This window comes from Lissotriton vulgaris, chromosome 7, assembly GCF_964263255.1.
Source record: "Lissotriton vulgaris chromosome 7, aLisVul1.2, whole genome shotgun sequence".
NCBI classification, from domain to species: Eukaryota; Metazoa; Chordata; class Amphibia; order Caudata; family Salamandridae; genus Lissotriton; species Lissotriton vulgaris.
The window spans coordinates 78740772-78753773 of NC_141695.1; the positions used below are offsets into that span (position 1 = coordinate 78740772).

Consider the following 13002-nt stretch of genomic DNA (forward strand, 5'->3'; position numbering starts at 1 on the left):
CTCCACATCGATGAGGCCACGTGGATAAGCCATTTCCCAAAAATATTCCAGGATCAAACACCCAAAATGATAGAGCTACCTGAGCCATAGTCGAGGACTCAACCAGCACTGGAGGTCTCCATAGATGAAGTAGAACTAGCTTTAAATCAATCACCAGTGCTGAAGGCACCTGGGCCAGATGGTGTCCCACTGGATGTCTTTACAACTAATAAACCTCTCTGGGTACCGGTCCTCACAACAGCATTGAATGCCGTAGCTAAAGCCGGCCTTCTGCTGTATTGTAGACAGTCCGTCATAGTCCCAATCCATAAGGAGGGGAGTGGCGAAATCGGGCTAACTACCGCCCAATCTCTCTACTGGACAGCACAGCAAAGTCAATGGGCGGAGTGCTGCTAAATAGGCTGGAGGAGTGGGCAGTTGAGAACACAAGCCTCGCTGAAGCCCAATACGGCTTCAGGGAGGGGGGGCACAATAGACCAGTGCTTCAACCATGCCAAATCGCCACAATATACTCAGCTACTAAACAGGGGCAGCTATTTTTGGCGTTAATGGATCTGTCAGCGGCCTTTGACCGCATGAGCCACAATAAATTGTGGTCGATCATGCAGTCATTGGCCATGGACCCATCCATAATCTCATTTATCAGAGAACTATACGGAAGCGCAGAGGCAGTAGTCAGATACAGAAAACAAGGGGAGTGCACGAAATCTTTTAGGATCGATAAATTGTGCCTAAAGTATATGCTGCAAATTCTTGCTCCACTGAAATGAATGTTTGAAAACTTATATACAAGGGGATGATAATTTTAAAGAATATTAAGGTAGTTTATATAGAATAAAGGTGCACCACAATCAAATTCAATATTGTAGCTTCCATACAACTTTCGTCTCAGAAGCATCACTTACACACTGATCATTAGAGTTTGCAGTCAAAATCCGCCAAACACCAGCATAAACCCCAATTGGATCAAACCGTCTGAAACAAACAAGTGATTCCCACCAATAACATAAAAGGATGTCCGGTCTTTTACGGCATCCAAAAACAATGGGGCTTATTTACAAGCCTGTGGCGCCGTCTGTGCGTCACTTTTAATATGGGAAAAAGTGACGCACCGCTGGGGCTCTGGCCTTGTGAATAAGCCCCAACATCCTGTTGCAAGCAAGACCATTATATGTCCCCGATGAATAACGGGGACCAATCCGTCATCACTCCAGGATATGAAGGGGTGCTGTCCTGTGGCTGATGCCACTAATTGCAGTGCTATCATTGGACGGACCCGAGGCACTGAGAGGTATATGCCAGCTAACCTTTGAACCTGATGCCCCCATAATACCCAATTAAATACCTAGGGTTGACTTCCCCAACAGTTTCTTAATTTTTCTGTAGTGTAATAATGGCTTGGGGGCAGAGCTTGGCATTCACTGGGCACCTGTTTTTTTAATGCTGCTCTACTGTCAATTGCAACCTGTTATCTAGCGCCAAGACGATAGAAAAGCTGCTTTATAAATGCACATTGTGTTATGCTAGCGCCCCTTAATCAGGTAACTGACTTTGAATAATATTGAGAAAGAATGAAGGGGCATATTACCAAGCAAGAGCGATAATTATCGCTATTGCTTCGTTAGCCCCTTAAGTGCTGCTGACGGCCAATGGTCGTCAGCAGCGCTACCTCCCCAGTGCTGCGCACGACCATTGAACGTCCATTCAGCACTAGTTCTAATGGACAGCGCAGCACTGGGGAGGAATGTGTAATAGCAGTTATGAGGTTAGAGACAAAAAAATACCGCTGAGCTGCGGCGATTTTTATCGCAGATGAACCTTGGTATTAGCAAGGTTTATCGCAAATGCGATAAAAATCGGCCGCAATGCATGAATATCGTTGAAAAGTCAGCGATATTCATGCATTACCGAGCTAATGCTCTTAGCCATGTTATCCCCCTCCCATTGGATAACATGGCTAAGAACTGCTCAGGGCAGGTGTTAGCTTTTGGAGATATTCACGCTTAGCGCGAATGTCTCCAAAAGTTGGTAATAGGAGATAGCGATGTTAGCGACTGTTTCCAGTCGCTAACATCTTGGCACGCCCACTTTGCATGTCATTAGTGATAAATATCACTGACATGCAAAGTGGGGCCCAACATGGTCGCTATCTCCTACTAGCTGTCGCTAACTGGTGTTAGGGACAGCTAGGTAATAGGGAGATAATTTTATCTATGCTTTCTTGGCATTTAAAGCCAAAAAAGCGGAGATAAACCCCCTTGATAATATGCTCTGAAGACTGATAATATGCTCCGAAGGCCTTTAAAGTTCAAAACATTCATATCAAACACTTGGGGATTCTTTAGTATCAAAGATTGTTTTATTAAAGATCACCGTTAATGCAATCACTTCTGCGTTAAATTAGGAGAAACTGCAATTCCTGAAAATATGTCTGTTTTTCAATTTAGTATTAATATGAAATAACGTAAACAGAATGTTAAGTAACATAATGGCGTCTATCTCCCCCCCTATTTAGGCAAACACCCAGCGCATCATCGCTGCCTTCGGGGTATCCGACAACCTTGAGTACCATGGACCGAATCAACATTTCCAGGAGTCTGTCCAGCTGCTGTCAGAGACACCCGTCTCACAGCCTGATCCGGTTCCTTCCTTTTCCTACGACCTAAAAATGACCAACGTGAGCATTTTTTCTAAAAAAATTGTATTTATTCAAGTATTCATTTGTATCTGTGGTAAGTATATCTTAAAGAGGCCTTGTTTGTTGGGCTTTGATCATCAGGCATTGTGTGATCGATAGGATGGGATATATAGGTACCAACTATAGGCGATTGCCTTTAAAACTAAAATCTCAGCAGGACATTTTTTTTCCAATTGTTGGTAGTTTGGGGTTGATGGAACCTTAGGAAATGAGCAGGGGTGCTTGGGTCACCAAAGAAATAGATCATTTTGCAACTGAAGTATTCAACATGCACTAACAAGAAAACATTTTAAAGTTAACAGGTCTTCCCTTTAAAGTTCGATCCGGGCTTGTGGGCATTGCCAGTGGTTTGAATGTCCTATAACTTTCATCTCAATACTCGTGCTTCCATTGTTTGGATGAACACGCAGACACATGCTCCCAAGGCAGCCATCTGTTATCCAATTCCAAGATGGCCACTGTGTGTGCACATGTGCTCATCCATCGTAGGATTTGTGTCATTGCACAAGACTCATGAGGCACTAATGGACAATCTTAGGTCCTATTTCCACTATCTCTAGGCAGACCTACTGTTTACAACATATCCCATATGTTTGTACTGGACCTATGCTCAGACACATGCTCATGATTGAATGGTATTATTGTCTGTACCAGATTTGTGGTCTTGATTTGAGGGCTGTATTCCCTATACTTATGTCTGTCACATCCAGGAGCATGTTTGGTTCTGAGTCCTCTAAAAATATGATTAGAAACCTTCTACTGCTGACTTAACCCCTTCTATGCTGATGACAGCCCCCGTCCATCATGCACCACGGTGGGCGTGTGCTGATGACGGCTGGGGGCTGTCATGAACCCGCCCACTTATTAAAAGCGCCGCACAGGGGCAGAATCGCGGCCGTGCCCAAGGGGTTAAGTGGTTAATTTGTAAAAGTGCTGGGGCTCTCCTCAGGTGGCAGCTGACACATGCACAATTCTCCACTTAGCGCCACCTAAAACATAACCAACTACTAACTGTGAAAGTTGGGAGAGGTTGTGGTGTTATGGCCAGAGCTGCTGACTTTGAAGTTGGGGAACCAGGTTGGAGTCTCAGCGTCTGGCTCAACATCCTGTGATTCTGGGCAAATCGCCTAATCTCCCTATGCTTACCATAGACGATTGTGTCCTTAACTGGTGCTCATGAAAAGCATCAGTGCTGATGATTACGTGCCAGGGCTGAGCAACAGAAACAACCGGCTCAACTTAAGCGCTGGCTGCACTAAAGAGTATCAAGGTCTGACTTGAGTGTGTGAAGGACTTTTATCCATATGTGCTATTTACTCCTTTCAAAATGCTACTCCAATTTTTGTGATCAGTTTTTTTCAACAAATAAATAATTTTCCAAAGACCAAATAGGTTGGTTTGGAAAATTGAGATTTGGAGTAATTTAAGCTAACTAGATAGGCAGAAACATTGCCTCTGTCGTTATGCTGAAGTAAGAGGGCCTCATTACAAGTGGCCCATAGTCCTGCACAATAATTATCGTACATGATAAAATCTTCGAGATGTTCTGACTTTATTCTTTGAATAATTAGCCTCAAAATGGGACATAACATGCCGATAGATGTTGGTGTCATTACATTTTCCAGGTACATTTCAATACTTTACATTTCCACCAAGTATGTATGTCATTCCGTCCCCCATAGCATGAATAGTCCTTGGAAAGGCGGTGGTTTAGCTATGACCGCCACACATGCTGCCCTGAGGGGAAAGACAAACACAGTGATTTCTATACCAAAGAGCAACTTATGCCTGCCACCTTCCTTTGAAAAAAATGTTAGTCATTTGATAATGTTTTACTATACTGAAAGATACAAGAGCCTGAAGGTGAATAATACTGTGGAAAACTGTCAATGTTTTTTTCGTAGCATCACAATTATCCCTCTGTTCATCTATATAATCAATTATATATTGTGAGACAATGGGTTCTGCCCATCTAATCAGCCCAGCTTTTTCACTTTTTGGTAACCTGTTTTTGCCCTTTTACTGTGGGGGAGCCTCATAACCTTTGACTCATGTATGGTAATCTCATACAAAATGGACTGCAAGGGCCCGATTCACAGAATGAACTTAAGACTCAATCCTAAATTTACTACTATTTTGGTATTCACAGAATGCACTTACTAATTTTGGCATTCCCAGAATGAACTTACTACTTTTGGTATTCACAGACGTTAGGATTTTGTCTTAAGTTTGTCTTAAGACTAACTTAAGACAAATTTAAGACAAAATCCTAACTTCTGTGAATACCAAAAGCAGTATATGCATTCTGTGAATACCAAAATAGTAGTAAGTTTAGGATTGAGTCTTAAATTCGTTCTGTGAATTGGGCCTCAAGTGTTTACCACCAGTGTCTGCCTCCTAAGATAAGGCCGCTGAGATGCATCAAAGGGAAGGAGCAATTGGCTGGTTACACATGAACACGTGTGCACATGTGTGTGCACACATCTTTGGGCTGTGCGTGGGAGACTCCTGTCCTTCGCAGCATGGTAACTGCACCCAGGTAGCTTGATGCGGAGGAGACTCTGCAGTTTTGGATATTGACCTGGGGTAGGCCTCATAATGTTAGAATACACTCATTAGGTAAGTCAGTGATGTTTTCTCCCTTGAGTTGGCCTTGGACTGCTCTCCTCTGCTATCCTGAGAGAGGCAAGCGCTTGAATGGGGTGTTTGGTTCCCAATGGATGGCAAATGTAGACCCATCACTTGTGCGGGGAAATCAAGTGGAATATGGGGTAGCCTGTGGGGTAGTAGGGGTGGGCTCCCTGATCTTCCGTCACCATCCAGGACATACAGGGTGCTTGAGAGGGACCAGGCTACCCAGAGAGAAAAATAAAGAATAGAAAAATGCCGTCAGTGTAGAGCGAGGCTACAACAAAGAGAGCCGCAGAAGCCGCTAAAAGAATATATATGCTCTCAAGAATCACAAATAGAGATTACTTGCCTACACCACCTTCCAAGAGTAGACCTTGGACGACTCTGCTCTGCTACCCTTACCCTGAGAGAGTCAAGCGCTACAAGTGGTGTATAGTTCCCAGTGTGGGGCCAATGTGGACCCATTACTTGTGCAGGCCACACATCTAGTGACCTGGTTTCTTACACCTATAATTAAGCTTGCAAACACTTCTTAATGAAATTCCTCCTATGATATCTGCTTTAGGTTTAGATTTAAGCAGGTAGGAAGTAACGGGTATCACTGCTTGTTTCTATGTTTATACTTGCAGATACATAAACATAAAGGCTAGGTGATACATCTACATGCAGAGTCTGCTTGGCTGTTACACAGATCCCTTAATTCCATTTTACATTTAGATAATAAGAAATGTGGCCATTAATAGGTTCCGCAAAACACTCAAGGGTGTATATATCAAGGCACTCCTAACATGTTTATTAACTGCAAAACAATGCTGAAGGCTTAAAATGGAATAGAAGCTTGAGGGTGTCAGTAAATATACTAATATAGCTCTAATTATTGGTACAAATGAGTTAGCTCAATGTCCATTTAACAGTGGACCAGACTTCAGTCCAGTGAAGAATTGCCGCTGTACAGATTGACATTATAATTCATTATGATCCTCCAATGAGCAAGGCTTGCCTAAATAAACTGGAGTGAGTGGAAAGCTGATAGGTTCATAGGAGATTTTCTGGATAACCATAAAGTAGCAGGATTAGGCTTAAGTTAATTTGTTTGGAAATGTAATCATGTGTGTAAATAGCCTGATTGTGGTCTTTAAAAGGGCCAGTTTTGAAGACTCCTTGAGCAGGGGTTGGAATTTCCTTAAGCAAGATCACTGTTCATAATTAGGTATTTTAACATTCTGAAGGTGTAAGCATTCCAGGCACATATTTGAATCCTGCCTCTGTAATGGTGAATGGGTTGATTTACTAATTTTTTAAGCAAGAGACAAACGTGTAAAGCTAGAGAGTAAAGCAATTTTTTTCTGAGTATTGTCAGCAGACACTTGAAAAGGTTTGTTGTAGAATAATTCTTATTGAAGGGATCTTCTATCAGGGTGTTACAGACTGTGCTCTTACATTATCTTTTTTCCTCATGTCCAATTTTTAGTTTCCTGTGCCATCTACTGACACGACATATGGCTGTGCATACCTACCGCTGCCACGGGTGGCACGGAAGCATCACATATATAAGGTAACTTTCTGCTTATTCATTAGAGTTCATTGCCTTGTTAATCCGTTTGCCATGTTCATCATTTTAGAATTTAGAACATTGCATTGATTGGCATTCATGTAATTGATTATTATATTGCTTGATGCTGGTGGTTTACCTGACTATGCACCACCAACGTCATGACCAGGCATGTTTATCCAGTTAGATCGCACCCAGGTCCTTAACATCCACATTGCACATTGCACATCTATTAGTGTCCAGTGCTATGAAAGGTACATGATAGTGGTAAAATATGGACTCTGAACCCCGTCTATTCAATCTCTAAATCTGTTGCATTTAGTGATATTCACAGAACAAAACAATGGCTAACTCCATCAAAACTAGTATGGATGCATCCAAGGTGAACCTGATTAATGTAATAAGTAGTTTACTTCACCTAAAAGGAAGGAAAGAGTGGTGCAGGGCTGTGTTCCTTTTCACACTATTAATTGAGGAGAGTTGTGCAATACTACAGGAGGTCCAGGAATATATACCCGGCACATTTAGTAACAACTATACCGTCTTCCCCTGTATAAATTCTCAGGACAATGAGGTATTTGGAAGCAAAGAAATATAACTATATATTGACAATCAACAATGATGATGGGCACAGGGCCACAAACAAAGCACCTTAAAACTAGGGGTTAGTGAAGAATTCCACTCCAACTGTGTAGTTTGAAGAGTTGTGCACACTCCACACAGAGTTCAGAAAAACTCTGCAAATAGATGCAGAGTGGATTGTTTTCGCTTGCACAGCTTGCCAATGCTAAGTTGATGAGATAGAGAAAACATTTGAGAGACCACCCACCGCCCTGCTAGATTTCTGAACACAGGCGGTCGTGGAAGGTCACTACCGCTCATATTGAGGAAGCTCCCGCTCGCATTGAGGCAACTGTTGCTCGCATTGAGGAAGCTGCCGCTCAAGTAGAAAATCTATCGAGCTGCAGAAAGAAGCAGGGCCCTTGGCCTGATGTCATTTGTGCTGATTTTACTGCGGGGGAGAATCTCTTTGTGCTACAAATCTGCATGAATAGCATGATGTACCGTACTCCGCCTCCGGTGGATCTGAGGTGGAGTTTTTTTTTTAGGCTGTTTGCAGAGTTTTACTTAGAGCAGCTCCATGAACTCTGGCCAGGCCTACTTAAAACTCCTACTAATAAGAAGGAAACTCAAATTGATTAATATTTATCTACAAATGGACGGGATATTGTGTTTACTTAATTAATGAATAGTAAATCCCAGTAGAAAGACTAGCAAGTATGCAAATATTCTCTTAAGAGTATCATTATATGTGATTTTATCATGCATATTCATTATGGATCTCCAGAAGAAATGGATTTTATCATTGGTGAGTTGTGAGCTCTGTCTTAAGGAATACACATCAGACAAAACATGAATGGTCCAGCAATATTCTTACATTTAGATATTAAGAAATGTGGCCATGAATAGGTTCCGCAAAACACTCAAGGGTGTATATATCAAGACACTCCTAACATGTTTATTAACTTCAAAACAATGCTGAAGGCTTAAAATGGAATAGAAGCTTGGGGGTGTCAGTAAATATACTAAGATAGCTCTAATTAATGGTAGGAATGAGTTAGCTCAATGCCAATTTAACAGTGGACCAGACTTCAATCCAGTGAAGAATTGCCACTGTACAGATTGACATTATAATTCATTGTGATCCTCCAATGAGCAAGGCTTGCATAAATATACTGGAGTGAGTGGAAAGCTGATAGGTTCATAGGAGATTTTCTGGATAACCATAAAGTAACAGGATTAGGCTTAAGTTAATGTGTTTGGAAATGTAATCATATGTGTAAATAGCCTGTCTATGATCTCTGTATTGGACACATGAATGAGTCTCCGGAAAAACAGGAAAAGTTGTGAATAGTAGAGAACTCCACTGGCAGTGAATACATTATATGAAATCTTAAAAGCAACTGAGAGCCATATCTGAATGCAAGTGTACCCTCCTGCTCATCAATACAAGAGAACTTTCTGTAACATGTATCTTTCCCCTTCACAGTTTGATCCGATCATACAACGTGACAACGGGAATCTGGTTCATCACATGATTATCTACGGATGTCCCAACGCTACGAACGTCTCCTTCCCACCGGGGATTTGTATGAACAATACAGAGTTTTTCCCCTGCAGACAAATTATTTTTGCATGGGCTGTTGGTGGTGGGGTGAGTCAAAGAATGAAGAACTGAGGTTGTCTAAAGTCTGTGTTCATAAATACCATGTTTTATATACCTCCACACAACATTTTCAACTCTTGGCTTGCCACAAGGGACATACCTTTTGGCCAACCACCATTGCTTGCTTTTTTGTTCAAAACCTCTTCTCTTATTGTATCACAAGCGATTCTTCTATATCACACCATCGCTTCCCCTAATTTGCTGCTTTTATCAAACTTGAACCTCAATGTACGCTTCTGCTCTTGTGTCCTTGGTTGCACTACCATTACTTTATATTGTTCTTCTCTGTCACTGTATGATTTCCTTATTTCCTTTACTTTAAGAATAGGAGGTTCCTTCAACACTAGCATTTCAATATCACTTACGGTGAGTTTGCTCAGGAGTATCGCAGCTTAAAAAAATCTGAAAAGCAATTAAACACCAAGAAGATAAAAGCTAAAGACAAGAGAAGAAAATGAAAAGAAAAAGAAAAGGAAAGGAGGAGAAAAAACTATACCGAAAAAATGTCAAGCATATGTCAGAAAAATTGTTTAACAAATATTTCTGAAATATGGTGATAAAAAAGAGAAGGGCACATTATCAAGGGCCATATCGCCGCTTTAGTGGGACTTTTACCCGCTAAGGCAGTGATATTTGTATCGACCTATTAGCAAGCTGTCGCTAACAGCAGTTAGTAATAGCTCATAGGCGATAGCTACAGGTTTGGGGCCAGCTTTGCATGTCAGAATGACATGCAAATTGGGCGTACCCAAACTGTTAGCGACTGAAAACAGTCGCTAACACAGCTATCGCCTATTAGCTAGGCATACGAAGCGATAAAAATGTTTGCGCTATATCGCTAGAAACTAACGCCTGCTCAGACCAGGACTTAACCTGTATATCCAATGGGAAGTGGATATTCATGTTAAGTCCCCATTAACGATAATGCCTAAATATATCGCTGGATTTCCAGTGATATTCACGCATTGAGCCGCTATTGACGGATATTTTATCGCTTTAAGGATAAACGTTGCTAATAGCACGTTATCTCAGCGATAATATCTGCCGATGCGCAGCGATTAAAAAAATGCACTAAGCTCATTTAGCGATAATTATCGCTATTTGTTGATAATATGGCCCAGGGTCCCTTGGCAACCCAAAGTCACAGGGCTTCAATATTAACAACCCGACTTTTTTAATTCTATCTTGTCTGGAACCCCTGTTCTGTGGATTTCAATACTGGAACCCAGTACCCATTTGAAGATCTGTCTATCAAGGTGGAGAGGTAGTACAGTCTAAGGGTTACTCCCAAAGGTGCCTTGGTGAGAGATACAGAACTCTGCAACCTAAAAACTATAACAATCAATCAAATTGGAGTCAGTGATTTCTCTCTTAAAATAAGCATTTCAAATGTACAGATATATACAAGATGGCAGGTAGAAATACCAATGATAAGATGTGTAGGTGCCTCACAACATGCACGCAGCTCACATTAGGGACAGGTCATGGTCACCATATAACTCCATCCATGCCTGCTAGACCCAAGGCTGGAGACATCCCTCATGGTTTGTGCTCAGAGGCAGATGCCAAAAGCTGCAATACTCTTCTGTATCCCTGCAGCAACTCACCAGAGACGTTCAGCAGTTCAGTAAAGCAGCTGGGAATTCCCATAGATTGGGCCTTGAACATGATGCAGAAGTTGAATTTCATTCAAACCTTTAGAAGGAGCTAACAAAGCTTATTCAAGAGAGGGCAGATGTGATCAAATGTCCTTTTCCCTGTGAGTAATTGGGCTGAGGATTGCAGTAAAAGCTGTAGGGGTGGCATGGTGCTCACTGGGAAGCCAGACAAGGTGATGCTGATCGTGTCTAACTTGAAGATTACAACTTCTGAGCAACAGTCTTTAATTAATCATTGGATAGCAGATGCTAATGTGCATTTTAAATAAGAGGTGCTGTCAATGATGAAGCAGTGGAGGAAGAAGGTGGACATCCATAATCTGGATAAGAAATGGATCAATCCTGTTTGTATTGATAACCAGGTTAATGAACAACCAGATAGGACGGAAACAACTCAGATACATGCACTCCTAGTAAACCAAAAAGAAATTCTTCGGAATACTGCCAAGGACCCTGTTGCGCCTGTAATGCGGGAGGACCAAAGGGTTCCTTTTTTTGGAGGAGGCCCCCTCACCTCCTAAAGCCATGCCCATATGTAAACACTCAGGAAGTCACTTTACTTCCTGAGCAGACCCCTGCATAATAGATACCCAGTGTAAATACACCATCACCAAAGATACCCTCTCAGGTATTAGGCTGTGCAATATAAGCACTGCTTTATTGATTGATTAATTGATAGGTAGGCCCTAACCCATCATGGAGGCCCCATTGAGCCCAAGACCTCCGGATATCTGTGTGATCTGGGAGACGACGGGCCGTTCATCACATTTAAAAAGGGGGGCTCCTCATTTTGTGTTACGCCTCTGAACACCACACCCTGAAAAATGTACAGGGGCAAATATTTAAATTGATGAGAGGGTACACACTCTTGCTACTAGATGGCCCCCAAGTAGAAATGTGCCTCTTTTTCAGTGCCCTGACCCTTCTAGTGCATGCCCATCAAATATGCTCATTTCCCTGCAGAATCCCAGTAGCTTCCAGGGTGATCCACTGGGGCTGTGACTAGACCTTTTATCTAGCTGATGAGGACCAGTAATTGTCTATTTTTTGTTTTTGGTCAATGTTTGTTGCAAATACGTTTTTTTAATATTCATTGCTCCTCCTTTAGCCTCTGACCCACACTAGTTGGCCCCTCTACCCACATGGCACACTTTCCTCCATCTCAAGCCCGTTTACTGCTCCCCTTAATGTCTTCACAAAGGATGTGCAGTAGAAGCAGGGAAACCCTACAGGTGTAGGGATAGGGAGTGGAGAACAGAGTGCAGCAGTTCTCCAGAATCTGAGGAAGCTCCAAGCTCTTTATGGGCCATTAAGCTCAGACCCAGACGCTCCGATGTGCAGATGAAATTTAATTGCAGTCTCTCACCTTTAAGGGAAAAATGTATACATATTTCATCTTGATGGTCCTCTGGGGAGACCCAAAGCCTTAGGGGCTACCAAGGGGTTTAATGTAAATTCCATTTAGGATTGCCTTGCTTCTGTGGATGTTCCTGCACAGAGCACTCACTGTGGTTCCAGGGAGATGCACATGGATGACTTAGTTTTTTATAGAGTATTTAAAGGCATGTTGGCTAAATCAAATGGGGTTTATATCGCTCTGGTCCGGATGGTGTCCAACCAGAAGTGCTTTTTATACACTTTTATGACCCTCTAATTTTGGATATAGTCTCTGTGTGGGATTCATTACTTTTTAATACCCCAAGCAAATGCTGCCTCCTCCCTTTAGCAGGATTGTGCTGAAAAGAATTTGGAACTACTTCCCTGGCTTATTTACTAGTATTCTCCTGACCTGTGCTCTACCTGTAGCAGCCCGATGGTTCTCGTACATGCCACTCTGCCTGCCTGCAGTCCCCACTAGAACAAGAGAGAGATTATTTTGCATGTCTAGGGATAATCTGCACTGAGCCACAGAAGGTGGATCCGGTAAACACTTTCCTACCAATATCATTTAACCAGAGATCCACCATTGCTCCATTCATACTCATGGTCTGTAAACAGCTTACAGTCAGAATACAAACTCAGAGCCTATTTGTCGGTGCAGGAATTCAACATTCTGTGAGTGATATGACCATATTGACTCAGCTCAAGTTGGACACTTGAGTATTCTCTTCCAGAGGATAAATATTATGCATTCATGAAAATAAAACCTAAGTAAAATGTGAAGACCTTGACTCCTAAATCAGTTCTCAATGATGTGCAAACGTCCCGGCTAAAACATATCAATGTATAGTTTGCA

At 42.1% G+C, this 13002-nt stretch overlaps 1 protein-coding gene across 1 annotated transcript in view; it reads left to right on the top strand.

Annotated features, from left to right (window-relative positions):
- LOC147700820 (putative DBH-like monooxygenase protein 2) overlaps positions 1-13002 on the top strand; it is a 125393-nt gene that overhangs the window by 33927 nt on the left and 78464 nt on the right. The window contains exons 3-5 of the mRNA XM_086929741.1: positions 2516-2677; positions 6801-6884; positions 8932-9096. Coding sequence (XP_086785867.1) covers positions 2516-2677; positions 6801-6884; positions 8932-9096 — 411 coding nt within the window. The remainder of the gene's footprint in view (positions 1-2515; positions 2678-6800; positions 6885-8931; positions 9097-13002) is intronic.